The 24,493-nt window shown below is 36.1% G+C and overlaps 1 protein-coding gene across 5 annotated transcripts in view; it reads right to left on the bottom strand.

The window, feature by feature from the left end:
* GPSM2 (G protein signaling modulator 2) overlaps positions 1-24,493 on the bottom strand; it is a 49,465-nt gene that overhangs the window by 10,747 nt on the left and 14,225 nt on the right. For 4 of the 5 annotated variants that reach the window (XM_055339292.1, XM_055339288.1, XM_055339289.1 and 1 more), the window contains 10 exons: positions 18,811-19,032; positions 18,304-18,439; positions 17,835-17,977; positions 16,358-16,481; positions 16,135-16,250; positions 13,682-13,837; positions 12,170-12,278; positions 11,146-11,275; positions 5,472-5,542; positions 1,526-1,702 (listed from right to left, as the gene is read on the bottom strand). In XM_055339292.1, the coding sequence (XP_055195267.1) occupies positions 1,526-1,702; positions 5,472-5,542; positions 11,146-11,275; positions 12,170-12,278; positions 13,682-13,837; positions 16,135-16,250; positions 16,358-16,481; positions 17,835-17,977; positions 18,304-18,439; positions 18,811-19,031 (1,383 nt within the window). In that variant the 5' untranslated portion in view covers position 19,032. Of the gene's footprint in view, positions 1-1,525; positions 1,703-5,471; positions 5,543-11,145; positions 11,276-12,169; positions 12,279-13,681; positions 13,838-16,134; positions 16,251-16,357; positions 16,482-17,834; positions 17,978-18,303; positions 18,440-18,810; positions 19,033-21,227; positions 21,389-24,493 lie in introns of all 5 variants that reach the window. The other variant, XM_055339290.1, reaches the window with a different exon arrangement.

Below are 24,493 nucleotides of genomic sequence, written 5' to 3'. Positions count from 1 at the left end.
CAGGGGATAATGAACTGAAGGGGGTAGGAGAGGTGAAGAGGTGGGAAGAGACCACCAAACAAGAGCCTCTGTATGACATACTAACAAGTTATCCTATATGAAGTAAGAGGAGCATTGGTAATAATAATTTTAAGCAGCTTTGAACAGAAACAGAATTGGCCCCTCCAAATGGCTGCAGAGGTTAATGCAGGGAAAGCAATCAGCTCGGTTGCCTATTCCAAACATCTGGGTAAGAGATGTAGTAATGCACTAAGGACTATGACATACATAGCAGCAGAGGTTTATTTTCAGAAAGAAGGGGCCGGAGGCAGATCTGAGGGATGCAGGGATTGACTGGATGTGGTTAGTGAAAGAGGGAGTCTAGAATGACACCTGGGTTCCTAACCTGGGGGACAGAGAACATGGCATACATAAGGGAAACAGGAGGGGTTCAGAGTACAGTTCTTAACATGTTTAGTTTGAGGACTGGGATTAAGTATGTACATAAGCTGTAGTCAGATGCACTTGTAATCACTCACAAGACTTTCCTAGGGGCAAAAAAGGCTTGAATTCAAAATTCTGAACATCAAAACACAGGGAGGCCTCAGAAGTATGGACATTTTCAGTTGGGCTAAGTGGGCTTAGTTAAGACCTCAAACCTTGAACAAAGGTATGCCCCTGAGATCTGCTGTAGGTCTAAAAAAATATTCGTGGTCCATTATATACCCCATAATATTTCCTTTTGTTAGTCATATACTTGGAAAAAACTACTGATAAAAATCAAGACAAAGGACACCACCAGGGTACAGACATAGGTGGAATGCTGATAAGAGAACCAAAAGAAAGCTGTCAAAAAAAAAGAAAGAAAGAAAGAAAGAAAGAAAGAAAGAAAGAAAGAAAGAAAGAAAGAAAGAAAGAAAGAAAAGACTACCATAAGTTTTCCAAAAGCTCTCATTGAAAAATGGACTTGATAATTTGAAGTATCATCTTTGTGATTTATTTTGATTCTTTTATCAGAGTGCAGGTTAGCTTAATTAAAGATACTTCTGATTATTTAGAAATAAAATATTATATACTTATATTTAGTAATCTGAGTCCTGTGATCACTTTTCATCAAAATAGTTTTTAATTCTATTATAATTTCAGTATAAATAGAAATTGATGCTAGCAGATACTATCTTAAATTAGTATTTTAAAATCCTTCAACCTCTAAGTTTAATTTGTTCTAACTTCTAAACTGAAAGAAGGACAGTTTTACTGGGAGACACTGCAGTAAAAAAATAAATAAATAAATAAAATAGTATTTTTGCAAACAATGACAAACAATTACTATCCAAAGTAGTAAAGCAACATATCCATGAATGGAGTAATTATAGTTTCTAGCTTGAAAAAGAAAAGATAGGGAAATATGCAAGACTTCTTTGAATAAAAACAGTATTTTGTATTAAATGTCTAATACAAATTACGGAATATTCAGTCTGAATACAAGAAAACTAAAATGTAGATACTTGAAGCACAACACTCAAAAACTTATTATTATACGTACCCTCTGAGAATTTGGAATTCGGCGATCAATGGAATTACTGGCATCCTGGAGAATGTTAGTGGAGGAATTAGTTTTGCATTTTTTTCCCTTTAATCTGTTGACAAAGAGCAACTTTGCAGAAGGTTTGGCAATAAGAGGCTTTTGTTTAGCAAGAATTTCACTGTTCCAGTTCTGTACCTATAAAATTATAAACACAAATGGAAAGCAGGGCATGAAAAAACAAAGCTATCTTTGGTTTTCTATAATATGAACCTGTCTTCACCGCCCATTTAGTGTGTGAGGCAGCTTAGATCTCTTAATAAATTCCTTTTTGCCAGTATTTCTATTTCAACAGATTATACCAAACATATACTGTGGACTTCTCATTATCAAAACATTAAAATGGTGACTTTTAAGAACTTAAGAGTAATAAAACAGAGTTTGCCAAAATCCCATAAAAATAAAATTTGAGGGGATCCCTGGGTGGCTCAGCGGTTTGGCGCTTGCCTTTGGCCCAGGGCATGATCCTGGAGACCTGGGATCGAGTCCCAAATCGGGCTCCCTGCGTGGAGCTTGCTTCTCCCTCTGCCTGTGTCTCTGCCTCTCTCTCTCTCTCTCTGTCTCTCATAAATGAATAAATAAAATCTTAAAAATAAAATAAAATTAAATTAAATTAAATTTGGTCAGGGAAAGAGCAACTTTTATTCTGGATAAGAGTTAATTAAAAATGTTACAACTGGAAATTTTGGACATATGCAGAATTTTAAACTGTAGAAATTAATATCTAAAACTTACATAGCTGTAGCAATTTTTTGGTGATACTTTTTGTTTTCACTAACTACTAAATTCTCAATAGGCAAAAACCATCAAATCAGCAATTTATATAGGCCTAGATCTGGTTTAAATATACTTAACCTCTAAAAAACAGACTCAATATAAAAAATATTTACTGAGTAGAAAGGAAAACATACAGTATGTACAGTAGCTACGTGACATTTGCAACTTTAACATTTCAGTCTTGTTTGCAAGTAAATCCAAAGGTCTATGTTATGTAATAACTGATAATTTGATAAAACATGCTTTTTTTGTAGTTACCTCATGAGGCATAAATTAGTTAGGTCCTGCCCTCAGGCTACCATACCTCAGAGAGACAGGCAGCTAGTGAGGAAACCAAGCTATCTGCATCAAATGAAGCTTTTTCCTCTCCCTCTGTTCCTTTTCTTATACAGGTTATAAGGGGAAGGTGATACTACTGCTAGAGTGGACTTCAAGGTCTCCTGATTTTAGAGACAGTAAATGGCCCCAGATGTTAGAACACCTAAATCCCAAGTAGAAATGTGAAAAACTTTAAATGTTTCCTATATACTTATTTGGACTTCTCTCTCTCTCTCTTTTAAAGATTTTATTTATTTATTCATGAGATACAGAGAGAGGCAGAGACACAGGCAGAGGGAGAAGCAGGCTCCTTGCAAGGGAGCCTGATGAGGGACTTAATCCTCAGACTAGGGTCATGCCCAGCTAAGGCTGATGCTCAACTGCTGAGCCACCCAGGTGTCCCGGAAATAATTTTCCTTCATAATTCTGAGGACATTGTTCCAGTCTGTATTCTTTAGTGTTTCTGTGAGAAGTCCAAATAAGGGATGCCCAAGTAGCTCAGCGGTTGAGCGTCTGTGTTAGGCTCAGGGCATGACCCCAGTCTGGGGACTAAGTCCCACATTGGGCTCCCTGCGAGGAGCCTGCTTCTCCCTCTGCCTACATCTCTGCCTATGTTTCGTGAATAAAATCTTTAAAAAAAAAAAAAGAAGAAAGAAAGAAAATTATTTCTAACCAATAATTCCACAGTAAGCAGAATGACCAATCAAATGTGAGAGTAGCAAAAAGGCATTTTCCAACATCTGCGGTCTGCAAGAGTTCCCTGCAACTATGCTTTCTTAAGAAGCATCTCTAACACAGATGTTTCTTTTTCTTTATAAATGGTTTTTTACTTTGTTGACAGTAATGAAATAACTCGATGCAACTTTATGATGAGGAAAAGAAAACACAGAACTAATCCCAAACATATTTAAAGATAGAATTTTGTCATTATTTGGCTCTTGGAAAAGCCAACTTTGAGTTGAATCTGGTCACCTTTTTTTTTTATTTTAAAGATTTATTCATTTATTTATTCATGATAGATATATATATATAGAGAGAAAGGCAGAGACACAGGAGGAGGGAGAAGCAGGCTCCATGCCAGGAGCCAGATGCAGGACTCGATCCCGGGACTCCAGGATCGTGCCCTGGGCCAAACCCCTGAGCCACCTAGGAATCCCCTGAATCTGGTCACCTTCTTAATGGAATCTACAGTTAGTACCCTACAGAGCTCGGCACAAGAGTAAATTAATCAGTACATTCCTATAAGAATAAGAAAAGAGGGATCCCTGGGTGGCGCAGCGGTTTGGCGCCTGCCTTTGGCCCAGGGCGCGATCCTGGAGACCCGGGATCGAATTCCACGTCAGGCTCCCGGTGCATGGAGCCTGCTTCTCCCTCTGCCTGTGTCTCTGCCTCTCTCTCTCGCTCTCTCTCTATCATAAGTAAAAAAAAAAAAAAAAAAAAAAAAGAATAAGAATAAGAAAAGAGACCTAAATTGACTTAAAAGTTTTTTTAAAAAATAATTTGCAGATTAGATAGCTTTGGAACTGACAAGATAAGAGGTAGATACTTGCGGGAAATCACAAAGTCCTTCAGAGTTTTTGAACAACTTTAATTGTTTGGAATAAAATATATTGGCTATAAATTCAAGTTAATTAGATGTTAGTCTTAAGAAAACTATTTCCACAGAAATGTCAATATTAAAAAAATCATATGCCTATTATAATACAGCAGAAAAATGTTTAATGGCATGAAAATGATGTATTAACTATGTATTATAAGATCTGTAAATATAATATTCATATAAAAATGCAAGATGAATAAAAATCAAAATATTAATAACTGTAGTTACCACTAGGGGGTGAGATTACTCATAATTTTAATTTCCTTGCTGAAATTTTCTGAAGTTATTATAATGAGCCAATTTTATAAAGAATATTTTATAAAATATACCACAGAAGAACAGCCTACCTTAACAATGTAAAATTAAGTTAAGCAAAAGTGGAAGCAAGCAGCCTTCATTTTTTTCTTCAAAAACCTTTTTACAGGGTGAGGGGATGGGTGAAACAGGTGATGGGGATTAAAGAGTATACTTGGCATGATGAGCACTGAGTAGTGTACAGAAGTATTGAATCACTATATTATACATCTGAAACTCGTAACACTGTATGTTAACTAAACCAGAATTTAAAAACTTAATAAAAAATAATAAAGAAAAATAACCTTTTTAAAATTATGTTATGTTAAAAGAGAAAAAGCCCAGACAAGATCTTGAATAAAAGTTGTTAGCTAAGAGAATGCTTTTAAGAAATGTAGCTAGAAAATATAGCTTGTTCATAAATATCATTAACCTTGCAATAATGTTGCTGTTAACGCAGTGGGGGGGGGGACCTCTTAACCTTTTTAAGTTTTTCTGATCTTCTTTTAGTTAAAAAAAAAAAAAGGAATACATGTACATGTTAAAATATTCAAACAGTTCAAGCTATATATGAAGTAAATATCTCTCCTAATTCAGACACCCAGTCCTTTTCCCAGAAGCAGTTGTTAGCAAGTTTCTTACATATTCTTCCAGAAAGGCTGTATGTATCTACAAAGAATATATATGCATAATACTTTTCTTATACAGATGGCAACATGTTATACACATTCTTTTTGGACTGTACTTTTTCTGATTCTTTTTATTTTTATTTATTTTTTCTCTGATTCTTTTTAAAGGAAAATTTTAAAGTGATACCTATACAAGACAAGGTTTATTTATACTATTCATTTAAGTTAAAAGTTATTTAAATATTTGATTTTAACAGTTCAAGAAATGTAAAACATAAAAGCTGCCAACCTTTTCTGGTGTTAACTTCATAAGTTCCATGTTTTCCATACTGTGTCGGCGTCCAAACTTGGGGCGTGCACCTTTGTAAAAAAAAAATAATAATTCAAATAAACTGGGGACCCCTTAAGACTACAAGTTCAGCATCTCTAGGTTATTCAATTTTAAAGTGTGTAAAACAAGCCCATATGGAAGCAAGAAACGTACAAACATGTATTCTTTTAAGAATAATAATTTTCCATACCAACTACATAAAAATAGAATATCCACTCCCTCTAAAATGCTTTGATGTAAGGAAGTTACATTTTGGTTGGAAACTGACTTTGGTTACTAACATTACCCCTTAATTTAGAAAAGGTGTTTTATAATAACTGGTTTTATACTATCCACATAGACTTAAAAAAAATAAGAAGGAAAAATCCTGTATGATCTCACTTATAGTGGAAATCAAAAATAAAAAAAGAAGAAGAAAAAGAAAATACCTGAACTAGAAAAAAGATCTCAAACTTGTAGTTTACCAGAAACAGAGGGGGTTAGGGAAGGGAGTAGGGGAGGGGAAGGTGGTCAAAAGATACAAACTTCCAGTTATAAGGTAAGTAAGTATTAGTGTTATAGTTAACACTGCTATATGATACTTAGGAAAGTTGCTCGGAGGGTTTATCCTAAGAGTGCTCATTGCAAGAATAATTTTTTTTTCTTTTTTTCCCTTCTTTTCTATCTGTATGAGAATATGGATGTTAGCTGAACCTACTGTGGTGATCATTACATATGTTAATGAGGCAATCATGCTGAGTACCTTACACTTAGTCATGTATATCAAATATTTCTCAGTAAAACTGGAAAAAAACCCAAATCAAATGAAAATAACATCCTGAGTACTATATTGTTACTTTCTTTTCTTTCCTTTTTTTAAGTAGGCTCCATGCCCAATATAGGGCTTGAACTCATGACCCTGAGATTGAGTTGCATGATCTACCAACTGAGCCAGGCAGGTGTGCCCCTGTTGTTACTCTTCTCTAAGTTACTCATTTCTATTTTAAGAATGAATTAGATAATAAAGTTAAAAAAATTCTCAATTTTTTTCAATAATCACTAAATATAGAGGATTTTCATATCCAGTCTTTTAAAGATCAATATTTTAAAGACATGATATAAGGAATATATGATACCTAATACCCAGCTTAAGAAATAAACCATTTTCAACACATTAACTCCTCCTCTGTGGGCAGCCCTGGTGGCACAGCGGTTTAGCGCCGCCTGCAGCCCGGGGTGTGATTCTGGCGACCCGGGGTCGAGTCCCACGTTGGGCTCCCTGCATGGAGCCTGCTTCTCCCTCTGCCTGTGTCTCTACCTCTCTCTCGCTCTCTCTGAATAAATAAATAAATAAATCTTTAAAAAAAATATATCTAACTCCTCCTCTGTGACTCTCTCTATAACTTTCCTCTTTCTCTGTAATTTTAATATTTTTATTACATATGAATAGATCTCTAAGCAATATAGCTTATAATAAATAAATGCTTCCATACTGTATATATCATCTAACTTGATTTCTTCAAGCAACGTTATGTTTTTGAGATTCAGCCAAGTTGCTATGTGTAGTTTAATTTTTTTTTTAAGATTTTATTTATTTATTCATGAGAGATAGAGAGGCAGAGACACAGGAAGAGGGAGAAGCAGGCTCCATATGGAGAGCCCGATGTGGGACTCGATCCTGGGACTCCAGGATCATGCCCTGGGCCAAAGGCAGACGCTCAACCACTGAGCCACCCAGGCATCCCCAGTTTAATTTTCATTACCATTTTAGGACTAGGAAATTCTTTATCTGTTCTACTGGGGACAGAGATTTATAGACTGGTTCCAATTTTTTTTTTTTAAATCAGATAAGCAGCACTCCCAAAGAAATTCTTGGAAATGTATCTTAGTGACATGAGCAACAGTTTCTTCTAGTTTGGGTATTGGTGGTATGTAACTGTGAGTAGAATTGTTGCTCATATGCTTAGTACATCCTCCACTTTACCAGAATGTCAGACTGTTCTTGAGAGTAGACATATTTCTATCATTATCAATACTGAGTAAGAGTTTCCATTACCCACATTTCAATACTGGTGTTCTCAGACCTTTCAACTATTTATTATTTTTTTTAAAGATTTAAAAAATATTTTTTAAAGAATGTAAAGAATTTAATTATTTGACAGAACAAGAGCACTAGCAGGGGGAATAGCAGGCAGAGGAAGAGGGGAGAAGCAGGCTCCCTGCCCAGGAGGGAGCCCTATGTGGGGCTGGATCCCAGGACCCGGAGATCATGACCTGAGCCGAAGACAGATGCTTAACCGACTGAGCCGCCCAACGTCCCTCTAGGAGCATTTCTAACCCCTTTGCACTTGAGTGGACTGGGGTTTCTTACACCATGCAGGCAGAATAAATCAAATTCCAAACCAGTACATAGGCAGGCTTAGGAATTCAGATTCTTTTTTTTTTTAATTTTTATTTATTTATTTATGAGAGTAACACACAGAGAGAGGCAGAGACATAGGCAGAGAGAGAAGCAGGCTCCATGCACCGGGAGCCCGATGTGGGATTCGATCCCGGGTCTCCAGGATCGTGCCCCGGGCCAAAGGCAGGCGCCAAACCGCTGCGCCACCCAGGGATCCCAGGAACTCAGATTCTTAAGGAACACTCCCTTTCTCTACCTTGAGCCAACACCAGAAACTGGTGTTTCCTTGAAGTTCCTTTAGCCAGCAGATTTTTCCTGGCACTGGAGATACAGCAATGAATAAAAGAAACCAAAAAATACCTGTCTTCATACAGCCACAAAGAGCAAAGAGGGGAGTGGTAGGAAGTGATGCTGAAGTAGGCTGAGATTCCATAAGGCCTTAACCATGGTGACAAGTGAGGATTTGGTTCTAGGTGTGATGGGAAATCATCGGAGGATTTTGAACTGACAAATAACATGATTTACATTTTATTTATTTATTTTTTAAGATTTTATTTATTTATTCATGAGAGACACAGAGAGAGAGAAAGAGGCAGAGACACAGGCAGAGGGAGAAGCAGGCTCCATGCAGGGAGTCCCATACAGGACTCGATCCTGGGACTCCATGATCACACCCTGGGCCCAAGGTAGGCGCTAAACCGCTGAGCCACCCAGGGACTTACATTTTAAAAGAGCACTCTGGCTGCTGTGTGAAAAAGTCAGTGTGAGGGATTATGAATGGAAGAGAAATAGTTGATAGGCTAGTACCCTAATGGGAAACGTTGGCAGTTTGTACTAAGATTGCTGCAGTGAACATTGTAATAGAGATTAGGCATATATTTGGAAGGTAAGGTTTCTGATAGGCTGGATGTAGGAAGTGAGTGGAAGAAAAGGAACAAGGATGACTCATAGGTATTTGGCCTGAAGACTTAGATGAATGGTAGTACCATTTCCTGAGATAGGGCAGACTGGAGGAAGAACATGTGTGGGAAGAAAAAACAAGAGCTCTGTTCTGGACAGGTTAAGTTTTAGATGCCAATTAGATATTCAAATGGAAATGTTACATATGTGAATCTCAAACATAAGGGGAAAAATTATGACTGGAAACATCAATTTGAAAATCATCACTATATAGAAGATATAAAAGCCAACCAACGGAATGAAATTATCTAGAGTTGTGCTGTTTGATACAGTAGCCACTAGTCCCATGTGGCTTTTAAATTTTTAATTAATTACAATTAATAATATTAAGAATTAATTTTCTCTTTTGCAATAACCAAGTGCTAAAGTGCTCAAGAACCACATATGGCTAGAGGCCATTATAGCGAACAGACAGGATATATAATATTTCCATCTTCACAGAAAGTTCTACTAGATGGTAGGGGAAGGAAGAAGAGGTTCAAGAACTGATCTCTGAGCACTACAAATTTCAAGGGTAAAGGATGATGAGGAGAGAATAATGAAGGCTGAGAGTGGCCAGTGAGGTGAGAGCAAACCAAAAAAAAGGAGGATAATCCTGGAAGCCGAATGACCAAAATATTTTGCGAGGGGAATGATCAGCAGTAGGAAACATTGCTGAGAAATCAAGTAATCTGACATTTGAAAACTGAGCAGTGATTTGGTAAAATGGAGATCTCTGGTAACCTTGAAAAGGTTTCAGTGTCATGATGGAACCAAAGCCTGAGTGAAATGAGTTGAGCAGAGAATGGGTAGTGAATGGGAACTGAAGAAGTAAAGAAATGAACTACTATTTTCAAGTTTTGTTTTAAGTGGGAACAAAGTAATGAGTCTACAGTTAGAATGGTCCAGGAGAACAAGTGATAGTCTGCTAACATATAAGAAGTAGGGATCCCTGGGTGGCGCAGTGGTTTGGCGCCTGCCTTTGGCCCAGGGCGCGATCCTGGAGACCCGGGATCGAATCCCACGTCGGGCTCCCAGTGCATGGAGCCTGCTTCTCCCTCTGCCTATGTCTCTGCCTCTCTCTCTCTCTCTCTGTGTGTGTGACTATCATAAATAAATAAAAAAAATTTTAAAAATATAAGAACTATTACAATACAGCCTCCTTGAAAATTAAACCTAGGGAACCCCTTAGTCCATTACTATGCTGCAGAGCACACAGTCCATACACTGCTCATACTTCAGTATCTTTCATTGAATGTTCTTTCAGTCTTAACAGGACGACTAGTTACTGATTTCTTTTCCTTCTTCCTTTCTTTATATGGGTTTAGAGAAATTAGAAAGATGAAAGCTCAATTTGTCACCAACTTTCAAGTCCCAATACTGATGTGAATTGGTGACTTTTCTCAGACTGAGAATTTTTAGAGCCTCCACCAGATCTGTATAATGGGGTCTCACACAATCACAGAGCGCTCGAAATGTAATCTGATGTCCTTATTTCTTTAATCAGAAGCAGAATTTTGGGGGGCACTTGGCTGGCTCAATCAGTAGAGCATGCGATTCATGAGTTCAAGCCTCACATGCGATTTAAGACTTACTTAAAAAAAAAAAAGTACAATCTTTTTCATGTAGAAACAGAGACATTCAAGCATGTTTTCCCTGTAACAATGTCAAATCTTCCTTTAGGCACTGACCTAAAGAATATTTCCCAGTTTTCTGGATTAAAAAAAAAAATAGTAATAATACTAAGAGATCACTTTAGAAAGTAAATGGGAGGGGCACCTGGATATCTCTGTCGGTTAAGTGAATGACTCTTGATTTCAGCTCAGCTCATGATCTCAGGGTCATGAGATCAAGCCCTGAGTCAGGCTCCACATTCAGTGTAGTCTGCTTGTCCCTCTCCCTCTCTCTGCTTGCTTTCACTCACTCACTCTCTCAAATAAATAAAATCTTAAAAAAAAAAAGAAAAGAAATTAAATGGGAAGAAAAGAGCTATACAAAAATCAAATATGTAAAAAACACTTGAATTTTAAAAAATGTTTTGATTTTGTCATCTTCACATTTATAAATTTTTCAGTGAGCCTATAGATAATTTAAATGTATTAAAAAATACCTTTACCATTCCTAACTTCCTGATAACAGCTGTAAAATACTGTATTCTTTATTGATAAATTAATAGGACTGGGGTAAAGCAAAAAAGTATTATAAAAAGTTGAGCTTCCTCTGTAATATTCTCTCTGGATATGATAAACATGTGATACGTAATATAAATGTAATTGAGGATAAAGAAATTGGGTGTGAAGACCTATTACTCACCATGCAAGCTGTTATCAATTTCAATATTTTCAGACATTATTGAATTATTTGTGCTGTAGCTTAGACCAAGAACCATTTGAAGATCTGAGAGATTCAGTCGTGCTGTTAGTTCACCACTTCTATCCCCAACCTACAACCACAAACATTTTTTTTTCAACCACAACATTTAGAGTAGTATTAATGACAAAGAATTATGAAGATTAGCTGAAAATGTTGTGAGCCTAAAACTCGAATAAAATACAAAGAAATGAAATAGTTATATTAGAATTAAGAGACTGAACAAAATGGTTTTTTTCAATAGTAATTGTTTTAAAGAAAAGGGAAATTTCAAAAATACGGCAATAGGAAAACTAATTACATTGTGTTAATTCATTCTCTAAATATTAGTTAAATTTCTACAATCACTTAGTAATAATGTAGTTTATTCTGTGATAACATTAACTTGTCACCACAGGATTAAAATTTCCTTAGAATATTTTGTTTCAAAAAAAAAAGAATATTTTGTTTCCATTCCATAGTAATAGTATGTATTAAGCCAGCACTAAACATTACACTAGGCACTTACAGACGCTATCTCTAATACCTGCAAGTTAGGTATTGTTCTTCCCATTTTACAAATGAGAGAAACGAGCTCAGAAAAGGTTTCCAAGCTCAAATAGCCAGAAAGTGGCAGAACTGCAATAGGAACCAATCCTTGATTATAAAAACCATGTTTACAAAACAAAACAAAACAAGTTTTTCTTTCTATACCATCTACTTTTCCATGTAGAAACAGGGGGCATATTTTAGCAACCTTTCCATTTCCTCATGCCTGGCCTTACCTTCCTGTCTTCCTACATCAAGGCCAGTGCAAACAGACCTCTGATCTGTATCTCAAAATGCTTTGTGCAGTTCTTATGCCAAGGGAATAACATACTTAAATTTATTACTAGGTCATATAGGAGCGATCTAGAAAAATAATAGGACTTCCTCCTCCTCTGCAAATTGGTGAATCATAATAGCAGAAAGGTTTTTAGTTTCATACCTCTCTTGAAATTTCCAAGTGCTTTTCAGCAAAATGCATTGCTTGATCATGATTCCCTAGAGCAGTGTACGCATTTCCTAAGCTCCAACATGCTCTTCCTTCACCAATTCTACAAAACAATTCAAAGCTAACATTCAGTTATCTGAAAGAGCTGTGTATAGAATAAAAGTTATCTAGCAGTAATTAAAGGTATAAATAATGCTCTGGATTTATTTGGTCTTTCATATAAAGAACATAAATATATTCATACTAGAGACATTAGAATACCCAGATAATACTGAACTCAAAATTAGATATTAAAATGGGAAACATTTAGGGATCCCTGGGTGGCGCAGCGGTTTGGCGCCTGCCTTTGGCCCAGGGCGCGATCCTGGAGACCGGGATCAGGTCCCGCGTTGGGCTCCCTGCATGGAGCCTGCTTCTCCCTCTGGCTGTGTCTCTGCCTCTCTCTCTCTCTCTGTGTGATTATTATGAATAAATAAATAAAATATTTTTTAAATTTTTATTTATTTATGATAGTCACACACACAGAGAGAGAGAGGCAGAGACACAGGCAGAGGGAGAAGCAGGCTCCATGCACCGGGAGCCCGACATGGGACTCGATCCCGGGTCTCCAGGATCGCGCCCTGGGCCAAAGGCAGGCGCCAAACCGCTGCGCCACCCAGGGATCCCCTAAATAAAATATTAAAAAATAAAATGGGAAACATTTAATAATAAATAAATAAATAAATAAATAAATAAATAAAATAAATAGGAAACATTCTTTTAAAACATACCATATATTATAAAATAAAATCTCAGGGATACTAGTTAAACGACTCCATTTTCTTTCCATGATAGCCCTACCAGGTAACCATTCAGTCCACATTTGAATACCACTGGGGAGAGAGAACTCACTCTCTCTTGAAGTGGTATACTTCATTTTGAACAACTAGAGAAGCTTTTCTTCATACTGAAGTAAAAATCTGTCTTCTTAAAGCAAATATCACGGATTAAATGACTGTAGAGATACACTGCTTTTTCATACAGTTTTTTTTTCATACAGTTTTTTTAAAAAAATAGCCATCAAAATTTAAAAATCAGAAGATTTCATATAAAACTCAGGACTTCCAGCTTCTCTTTAAAAAAGAGGAATATCTGGACATAACACATCTTCAGTCCTGCCTGGCAAGAATGAGCTGGAGCTGAGGAGCAGATGTTCCCTTTACATTGGGCCTTACCTGTAAGTTTACCATAATTCCCACACTGATCTAGTCAAGACGACCTTTGTAGGCAACTGAGTTTGTGACCTATTTATTGATCTTGGTTCAAGGCTCTATGGACCAGTCTAATCTTCTAAGACATGCTAGCCCTTCAAAAACAATAATATAGAGAGGAGGAGACTAAAACAAGAAATTCCTTAAAAAAGAATTAAAAGGAAAACAAAGGAAACAAAAACAAAGGAAAAATTCTAGAGATTCAATGATGCATCTATATTTTACTATAATTATAGTAAAAAGGTGTATAACTTACCTATCATTTAGCTCTTGAGCAATTGCTAAGTGCTTCAGATGATAATCAATGGCTTTTTCATAGTCTTGAAGCAAAGTATACGTGTTTCCAAGACTATAACAAGACTGTGCTTCCACAGCTCTGTCTTTAAGCTGTCGAGCCAATAGTAGTGTCTTTCTAAAAAAAGAAGTTAATTCTTTCACAATGATCATTTTTATTTTTGGCTATAATAATCATAAAACTCACACTTTTCCTCCTGCCTTTAAAGTAAATCTATTTTATAACTTCTCTATACTTCCAGACAAAATGAAAAGATGTCTTAGAAACACAAAAACCAAATCTAGACTCTAAGAATAAATTGGAGAGTCCTATTAATTCTTCAGAGAAAAGGAATACTGACATGAGGTCAAATGCCTCTAAAGATTATATAATATAGTATTTTTAACATTTAAAAAAAACTGTCCCAGTTGTAATGGCCATAACTTAAAGAGAATTTTGTCTACATAACTTGTCTTTGCAATCACATGGTTGTCTTTGCATTTTGACAAAATTTAAAATATATAGTTAAAATTCTAATGCGTAGAACATTAGTCATTGATTCATGAAAAATACTGAAGACCATATTTAAACATTAACCAAATTCTACCTAAGACTCATTGAATTGTCAATGAGAAGCTAGTGTAGCAGTTAAGATTGTGAATCCTAGAGTTTCAACTGGGTTCAAATCCCAACTTTGCCAACTATTAGCTCTGTAATGGGCCAAGTCACTCAACTTCTGTTTCTTCATATGTAAAATGGGGAAAATATCCACAGGGTTTTGTGAGGATTAAATGAATTAATATATATGAAATGCTTAGATCTCGTTCACAGTAGATGCTAATAAATGTTAATACTTAAATGACTTCTATAATCTCTGCTCAATAGTGAAAATATTTCATAGGATTTATAATTATATGAAAATAAGTATATGATAAAATATGATGGTTTTAAGCAAACAAACCTGAAATTATATATTTAATGGTGATACCTTCAAAGCTGTTACCTTGGGAGGTTACACACTTATTCTAACATTGTCCCCTCTCAAACATTTTTGGAAGACTTTTGGGTTTGCTTTCAGATCCTGGGGTATCTTTCTAGCACACCATTACTCTTTGAGGGTATAGTTGATTTATAAATGTTCAGAAGTCCTTCTGCAACCAAATTCAATTGCTAATGTAGGCTTACCCAACTACTGCTTTCTATCCTGAAGGATATAGATTTAAAATGTTAAGACAGTCTTCTTGTGTGATCCTGAAAACAGCTCTAAAGCAGGTTCCTCCCTCAGTTCTAGCCTACTTATGAAGAGGGCAGGAGGAGGAAGTTTTATTACCTAACACTCATATTTTTTAGTCAAATAGCCATCATCTGCTTTATTACAGAACTTTCAGTATTTAACACAAGTAGTTCATTTATTAAGACATTTCTATGTCTTTTGCTTTAAAATATAAGAAATTTTAATATTTAAAATCAAAATATATACTCTATATGTAGTAATATATTTTATTTGGGAAGATATTTCATATCTAACTAACCAACAAATACTAACCATTGGTCAATGTTTATAGTAGGTTGGAATGACATTCTATTTTTTTGATGGACCTAAAGCAATTTTACCTTTGTTTGTAGATGGCAAACTGCCCCAAACTCTCTCACACTGGATTCTTTAACAATAAAATATAAATCAATCACTGTATCCATGTTTTAAACTGGCTCTGCCTAACATCTGTATGGGCCTTCAATCCCCACTAATTAGAAAAAACTCCAAACTAAGAAGCATAGACTGGACAATGTCAAAGAGTCTATACCTTGCTATTATCTATGTTTCAAGTGTATTGATAGATCAGAATGACTGTCCAGAAGAAGCTGGGTTTGCCAACTTCTCAGGTAAGTGAATGGGGCCTCAGCTTATGGTGAGGATCAAAGATGGACAGAGGAGAATGAGCAAACTGTTCAACAAGGGGGTGAGATGGTGGGCAAAAGAATTCAGAGATGCCTGGCGAAAACTAGGGCATATTTTTGTTACTAGGCTTTCTCATGGTTTTTCTGAAAACACATAACTGGGTGAGAAAAAGCATATAAGCATATACACCACACATGCTGAACAGGCTAAGAAGACTTTAAAAGTTTAGAATTTCATTTAAAAACAATTAAAGATAAAAAAATATAAAGGAATCATAATACTACCATTAAATCTAAGGTACAATAATACCAGGTCCTATGCAAAGTAAATGGTTAATATAGTCTTTCATTCAATCCTCACAATACCAAAAGCAAGGAATTGGCATGATCTGTTACAGATGAAGAAATTGAGGATTAGAAGCACAAGATCCTGCTGCTAGTATGTACAAAATGCAAGTTTTAAACCCAAAGCCTATTATTTAATAGGTTTGTATAACTACTCATTTTACATTTATCTACAGAAATATTACACTAACTTGTAGTATTCAGAGGCAGTTTCAAATTCACCAAGAAATATATATGCATTTCCAAGGTTGCTATATGCTCTTCTTTCAGCTGCTTTATCTCCAAATTCTTTTGCAATAAGGAGACGCTGAAACAGAAAATTCTAATTAGATACAGCTATAATAAAACTAAAGAATAATCACTGTTCAAAACCTGATGGAAAAAATGATCTGGATCCAAAGCCTTGCACTGTACCTGCTCATGAGCTATAACTGCATCCCTGAAGTTGCCAAGGAGGTAATGTGTGTTTCCAAGATTTCCAAAGGCACGTCCTTGGGCTGCTCGATCACCCAAAGCAGTCACTAGTGATAGATTTTCCCTAAATGATAACAAAGTTGTGAAAAAATAAATTTGAGAAAAAAATGTATTGGTTTGATTTACAAATCAAATTCTTTTTATCAAAAAAAATTTAGGGATCCCTGGGTGGCGCAGCGGTTTGGCACCTGCCTTTGGCCCAGGGCGCGATCCTGGAGACCCGGGATCGAATCCCACGTCAGGCTCCCAGCGCATGGAGCCTGCTTCTCCCTCTGCCTGTGTCTCTGCCCCCACCCCCCCCTCTCTGTATGACTATCGTAAATAAAAAATCAAAAAAAAATTAAAAAAAAATTTAAACAAGCTTACAGCCATAATGTGCCACTTTTTAAAAAAGATTTATTTATTTATTTATTCATGATAGACGTAGAGAGAGAGAGAGAGAGGCAGAGACACAGGAGGAGGGAGAAGCAGGCTCCATGCCAGGAGCCCGATGTGGGACTCGATCCCGGGACTCCAGGATCACACCCTGGGCCAAAGGCAGGCACTAAACCGCTGGGCCACCCAGGGATCCCCACATTTTAAAGATATATCTATGAAAGGGGTGGCTGCAGGGCTCAGCTGGTTGAGCATCTGACTTTTGATTTCAGCTCAGGTCATGATCTCAGGGTTCTGAGATCAAGTTCCATGGCTGGCTCCACACTCAGCAGGGAGTCTGCTTGAGATTCTCTTGCCCTCTCCCTGCCCCTCCTGCCGACTGCATGCACACAAGTGCTCTAAATAAATAAATAAAATCTTAAAAATAAAAAGATATATCTATGATGGAGGGTGATTATAGTAAATAACTGGGAATACTTCACTGAACAATTAAGGCAGGCTTCTGTTCAAAGTCAAGAACAGAGTCAGTCTTGGAACCCTTACATGTAAGAAGTTCTATGAAATCCTGGTAAGAGACTAAATTTACTTCACATAACTTAGGCTAATGATTGATATTTCTTGTTTCTGCCACTAAGTGGCACTAGTTAACAGTTTAAAGGAAAGCTTTTCAGGGGAGATTACTACTAACCTAACACTATAACATTTAGCAGCTATTTGATGGTTTATTTTTATTTGCTAGTCCATAATTCTTTTCTTTTTTTAAAAAGATTTTATTTATTCATGAGAGATACAGAGATAGAGGCAGAGACACAGGCAGAGAGAGAAGCAGGCTCCATGCAGGGAGCCTGATGTGGGACTCAATCCTGGGACTCCAGGATCACACCCTGGGCCGAAGGCAGGCTCTCAACTGCTGAGCCACCCAGGCCATCCCTAGTCCATAATTCTAAAACCTTTGCCAAACTTAAAAATGTATTATTGGATAAAGAATGTAGGATAGATCCAAGGCATAGGTGGGCCACGTGAATGCATCAGTGCTACTTACTCATAATAATCCACAGCTGCCTGCAGGGCATTTCTCACTTCTTCTGGAAATTCTCCTATGTCCTGAGGACCAGGGCAACCAAAACTTTTCCCTTTGGCATGATACACATTTCCAAGATTGTAAAGTGCTCTTGCTTCTCCCACCTAGATGAAGATATCAGCAGAATTTACATTTTGAAATCAGAAGCCAGGCATTCTAATGCTGATCATGTATTTATTTATAATATCCTTGATGATTAAGAGAAAGAAACATTTACATTGGCCATCCACACAGAACCAAATGATTACTTATGAAAGAAGAATGTGTTATTATTTTTTTCTCTGGTATTTTAAATTTTTTATTTTTTTTCTTTTATTTTTCTATGAAATTTTTTGGTATTAACTTTTAGTAAACTACAGATTAAATAGAATTAAAACACAAAGCAAGTTCAATGAAAACATTTGGCCTGCCATCCAATGTTCCTTATTACCTTGTCATTAAGCTCTCTAGAAATATCTAGATGTCGCTGACAACAAACTACAGCTTCATCAAAATTCCCAAGAACTTTTAAAGTGTTTCCCAGATTACCACTAGCTTTGGCTTCCCCCAGCTGGTCTCCAATAGTCCTGGGGGGGGAAAAAAAAAAGCAAGTGGTGTTAAAAATAAAGCATCCAGAGTACAGTTTTTCCCAGAAGACAACTGACATGCTTTAGGAAAGAAGGACCCATTAGCTACTTTAAATAAAAATTTAAAACTGACATTTCTATATTTAAATTTAATTAATTTTCATTCATTTAATTAAACTCTAAGGTCATTTCACTACCATTAATTCATTTAATTAAACAGTGATCAGCCTAAAGATTAGTTTTAAAATGCAATGCTATGAATGAGAGCTCACTAAAATGTATTAAGTTCGTTTTTTTTAATTGAATGAAAATATTTTTAAGGGATATTTAGGGAGAAGGAATTAAAATTCTTTAATTCTTAAATTAATTACCTTGCAAGAGTTAAATCATGATGATGGTATTCCAATGCTTTGGCATAATCATGCAGATAGAAATAAGCATTGCCCAGCTGGCTGTAAATAGCACTAAGTGTTTTTAGGTCTTCAGTTCCAACTTGAACTGCAGCTTCAAAGAAAGACACACCAGCACGGCAGTCTCCTGATTTACACAGACGTTCCCCTTCCAAGGCCAGTTCTAGGCAAGAAGCTTCCATTCTATAAAATTATATAGGACAGACATTTACAACATTACATTATAACTATACCACAGTATTTTTTTTAAAATTTTTTTTTTAATTTTTATTTATTTATGATAGTCACAGAGAGAGAAAGAGAGAGAGGCAGAGACATAGGCAGAGAGAGAAGCAGGCTCCATGCACCGGGAGCCCGATGTGGGATTCGATCCCGGGTCTCCAGGATCGCGCCCTGGGCCAAAGGCAGGCGCCAAACCACTGCGCCACCCAGGGATCCCTATACCACAGTATTTTTAACTTCAGGTAATATAATTTTAATGCTGACTGTGGCTACTTGCTCAGAAAAGCTGCCTCTATATTTGAAGTAGATATACATTATTGATAAAACAGTAAACTATTATTTATAGTATGGGCTAATTTGCCTAATCAAATATCTGAGCCTCTGAGGTCTTTCATAAAGGGTAGCTAAATCTCTCTATATGGAGCCCATTTTAAATGGCCCATCCAGAGCAACCCAGTTTACCAATGAGAGAACCTAAAGTATGTTTCCTAAAGTACTCTGAGTCTTATGAACTTCCTGAGAGTCTGGGGAGAAAATGGGTAGCTGGAGAAGGTGAAGTCCTATAATACATACCCTTCTCTATCCACATATCTAAGTGATCTACTCATCTGTCCATCAACCCCTCCTACTAACATCCACACCTCTTACTCTCTCATACACCCATACACACATTCCTGTTCTCACCACCACACGATCATCTATACCTCAGAAAAAAGGAGGAGCAAAATATTTTCATCTATAAGGTATACTTCCATAAGAGAACTAGGTGTCAAGAAACTTCAGGTTAGAAAGGAATAATTTCAAGATTTACAGAAATTTGGGGCAGCCTGGATGGCTCAGCGGTTTAGCCCCTGCCTTTGGCATGATCCTGGGGTCTTGGGATCAAGTTTCACATTGGGCTCCCTGCATGGAGCCTCCCTCTACCTGTGTCTCTACCTCTCTCTCTCTGTTTCTCATGAATAAATAAATAAAATCTTTTTTAAAAAAAAAAAGATTTACAGAAAGTCTAATCCTGTAAGTCTGTCACTGGATTTTTAAACACCAGAAGAATTAGGTACTGTAAATCTAGGTAGGAAAAAAAACCACTGATACTTCAGGTTTTAATACTAGACTTTAGTGGGGGCCTTTTGCCAAACTTACCACTGTGTTTCTTCAACATTTTTATGATTTCTGCAATGTCTATGTATTACCTAATCATTCACTTAAATGTTTCTATAATTTGTACAATTTCTTTGAAATTGGCACATGTCCTTACAAAAAAAAAAAAAGAAAAATCTAGCTTCATCCAAAGCAGTATCATGAAACTGTTTGATGTAATACTTATGTTTATTTTTTAATGCACATTAAAACAATATGTAGTATTAGAATAAAAAAGTTAAATTACCATATTACCCTTTAGAAAACCCTGGTTGAGCTCATCAAGCATTTTGTGAGCAGCATGAATTTACTCCTTAGTAGAATTAGCTTTGAGCATCTCTAACAGAGCAGTGATTCTTTTCTTTTCTTTTTAAGATTTTATTTAACAGAGAAAGTGGCTGCCAGAGAGCACAAGCAGGAGGAATAGCAAAGGGAAAGGGAAAAAGCAGGCCCCCCACTGAGCAGGGAGTCTGATCCCAGGACTCTGAGATCAGGGCCTGAGCTGAAGGGAGATGCCCAACTGAGCCACCGAGACACCCAACTGACTGAGCCACCGAGACACCCCTGGAGAGTGATTCTTCATCCTGGTTATACAACAGCAGAGCTTATGTGGAGTGTTTTTTAAAACTCTCAGTGTGGGGGACCTGAGTGGTGTGGTCAACTTGGGTTCGGTTGGTTTTGGCTCAGGTGGTGATCTCAGGGTTGTGAGATCAAACTCCGTGTCAGGCTCCATGCTCAGCATGGAATCTGCCTGAGACTTCCTCTCCCTCTCCCTCTGCCCTTCCCCCACCACTCTCTCTCTATATAATAAATAAATAAATAAATAAATAAATAAATAAATAAATAAATAAATACAAACAAACAAATTAATAAATCTCTCGATGCTGGGACCTATTCTCTGGGTAGGTCTGGCTCGCAGTATATTTTTTTTTTTAAATACCTCCAGGTAATTCCAACATTGTATGCCAGAATTGAGAATCACTGCTTTAACAGAAAATGTGATTTAAACCACCACTCACCCTAAATTCATTCAAATATGATTATACTTTTGTATTTATGGTAGCAGGTCAAGTAACATGTTTCTTCTTCAGATGCTTTCTTTTGGCTTATAAAATGTCAAGGCGCCTTAAAGCCATAAATTAAAATGGAATTGCAAAAGTGGAAAAGAAATCTGATAAACCTAAAAGAGAAGTCTGGACTAAGATTAACAGAGCTAACTGCAAAGGTTCAAAGTAGATTCAGTTCGAAATAAACAGGTTTATTTAGTCATTTCTGATAGGTAATTTTCAAGTTTTACATGTAGGTATTTTTTTTTTATAATTCAAGTAATGCTGCCAAAGGATACTGTCCGTTCACAGTCAGACTAGTGATTTTACCCTCACTTTATTAATCTAGGCAAAATGATGCAAGTAATCCTTTAACATTTTGCTTAAACAGTAGACCAAGTCAATTAGATACAAAGAACAACTTAAGTACATGGAAAAATTAATTGGTTAAATCAGAAAGAGGAAATTGCTATATTTATATTTCTTTATGTCATTTCAAATTAATAAAACCAATTTTTGTCTTTCACAAGTGAAAACTGCCATTTAGGACTGTATTTTTTAAAATTAGAGACTTCATAAAGAAAAAGACTATTTTTGTTTAAGGTTTTATGAGGTTACTGGTACATTCTGTGTGTGAAGAGAAACAAGGCAGCAAAAGACTATTTTGTAAAAATGTGATTTTATTGAAGAGTTCTTCTACTACATAAGCTACTGAAACTAGCTGTCTTTATTTGTCTGAATACCAAAACCACTGGACTTTCAAAATTACCATAGGAAAAAAATTGGAAAAGGTATTTTTACATATAAAATATATTACCTTTTTTATTAAAAAAATTTTTAATTTAAGCATGATTCCAATTATGGAAGTTATATACTGAGCAATTTCACTGCTAGTTATTAAAGCTGTATGTACACAAATTCATAAAGATATGTGAAAGGATGTTCACAGCAGCAAAAAAAAAAAAAACCCACACAATTTAAATGTCCATCAATAGAGTATTAAAGAAAATTGCATGCCACTGTACAATGGAATACTAATGATAATAAACATTGAGTATTCACTGAGGGAGAGGGAAAGAAATAGTTACACACAGCAGCACCATCTGTTCAGGACAGGCAGCTGGATGACCAGGAAGTCAGAGATAAGCCAGAACAGGCTATTAAGATATAAGTCATGTAAAAATTGGAAATATACAACATGTTTGCTATATCCATATAATCCAGAGAAATGTTTTCTTCAAAAAAATATCTTCACCACAAATATTTGACTTTCTGAATTAAACTTATATCAAACCAAATGCTGTATATAATATTAATTCAGCTACAGATTGAATGGTGTCATAACAGCTACTAATTTATAAAAAGTCATTTTAGATAATTTTCATTAGAAAGAGTGACAGCAAATTGGAACCCTACTGGCTACTGAGCTGTCTCTGAAGTCCATGAAGTAAGAACGCCCTGTAAGGGAAACTACCTTAGAAAAGATATTTCAGTAACTAATTCCCAAAAGAAAGTCCCAAATTCTCTAGTTTATGATTAATTCTGAGAAATACTGTGGCTCTGGTATAGTTTCATTAGAAAAGAAGCCAATATTCTGACAAAATCTCCCAACACCTCAATCAAATATATCTAATTGCAAAATAGTCAAGGCAGGTTGGCTTATAAATTTTTTAGAAGATCATTAAATAGTAAGAGAGAAAGTAATTTCATAGCCTCTTTGTCTCTATGAGAGAATAGAATTACTTCATTTGTTTACCAGCTGGGTTGGAAACAAAGAACATAACCAGAGTAGAAGATAAACTGGGAAAATATCAACATATAACCCACATACCTGGTTTCTTTTATTCTCCCTAATGGCCTATCTAGTTATATAATCAAAGAAGTACACTCCTAATAACTATAAATAAACACAGTACTACCATCCTTAACTGAAATGCTGTTTTTGCTAATAGACCATTATAGCTAGAATTTCTCATTTTTTTTTGCACAAACCCATGTCATTTCAATTTGATTTTTGTATTTTATTATTTACTTTTCTTCCACACTAGATTTTTTTCCCTTTACCTCCTTAATTTTGGTTTCTTGTGTTCACTGTATACCAATGAAAGCAAAAAAGGATTAAAACCTCAATGCTAACATCATTTTAAAAGATTTACTACAGATTATGTTCAAATTTGATCCTCCCCTCAAAGGGTTTACATAATATTCAAGAATAAACAATGGAATTGAAAACTCCGGATTCAAAACAAGAGTGCTCTGCATTTTCTCCATTTTGCTGTCTTCTGTGGCTGTCAAATCTCTTTTTACAGACCTTAGCTCCCTCCACTTTCAGTGGGTTCTAATCTGGCATGGGTCTTTCCCATTATTAATCCTATCCCCCACAAACAATTTTCATCCACCCAATTTACCACATACATCTAGTTATTCTAGTTTACTTTGTGAGAGGGAAAGCCGTGTGAATTTATTTTTATTTAGATTTGAATTTTGATTGGTAACTTTTTTTTTAAGATTTCATTTATTTATTCATGAGAGACACAGAGAGAGGCAGAGACATAGGCAGAGGGAGAAGCAGGCTCCATGCAGGGAGCCTGATGTGGGACTTGATCCCAGAACCCCAGGATCATACCCTGAACTTAAGGCAGATGCTCAACCGCTGAGCCACCCAGGCATCTCCTGGTAACTTAGTTTTAAAAGTGATTTTAGGGATCCCTGAGTGGCGCAGCGGTTTGGCACCTACCTTTGGCCCAGGGCGCGATCCTGGAGACCCGGGATCGAATCCCACGTCGGGCTCCCGGTGCATGGAGCCTGCTTCTCCCTCTGCCTGTATCTCTGCCTCTCTCTCTCTCTCTCTCTCTCTCTCTCTCTCTCTGTGACTATCATAAATAAATAAAAATTTAAAAAAATAAAAAATAAAAAAAATAAAAGTGATTTTACTACATATTACATCAAACTGAACACTCAATATAACCCTCTGAGATAGGAATTATTATAGAAGAGGAAAATGATGCTCAGATAGGTTGAATGACCTATTAAAATCATATGATTACAAAGATGAGAAAATGAAATCCTATCTTTGTCACCAAATCCAATGCTATTTCCACCATTCTGCATTACCTCAAATTATTCCTCAGGAAAGAATATTAACAACTACATTTACCTAGCAAAATGGAAGAATTCAACATCAAAATTGTATTCCACATACAACTTATGTGCAATAGTCTAATTTTTACAATATGAAA

This window comes from Nyctereutes procyonoides, unplaced genomic scaffold (genome assembly GCF_905146905.1).
Source record: "Nyctereutes procyonoides isolate TBG_1078 unplaced genomic scaffold, NYPRO_anot_genome, whole genome shotgun sequence".
In the NCBI taxonomy this organism is placed as follows: Eukaryota; Metazoa; Chordata; class Mammalia; order Carnivora; family Canidae; genus Nyctereutes; species Nyctereutes procyonoides.
This window is presented reverse-complemented; position numbering and strand designations above follow the sequence as displayed.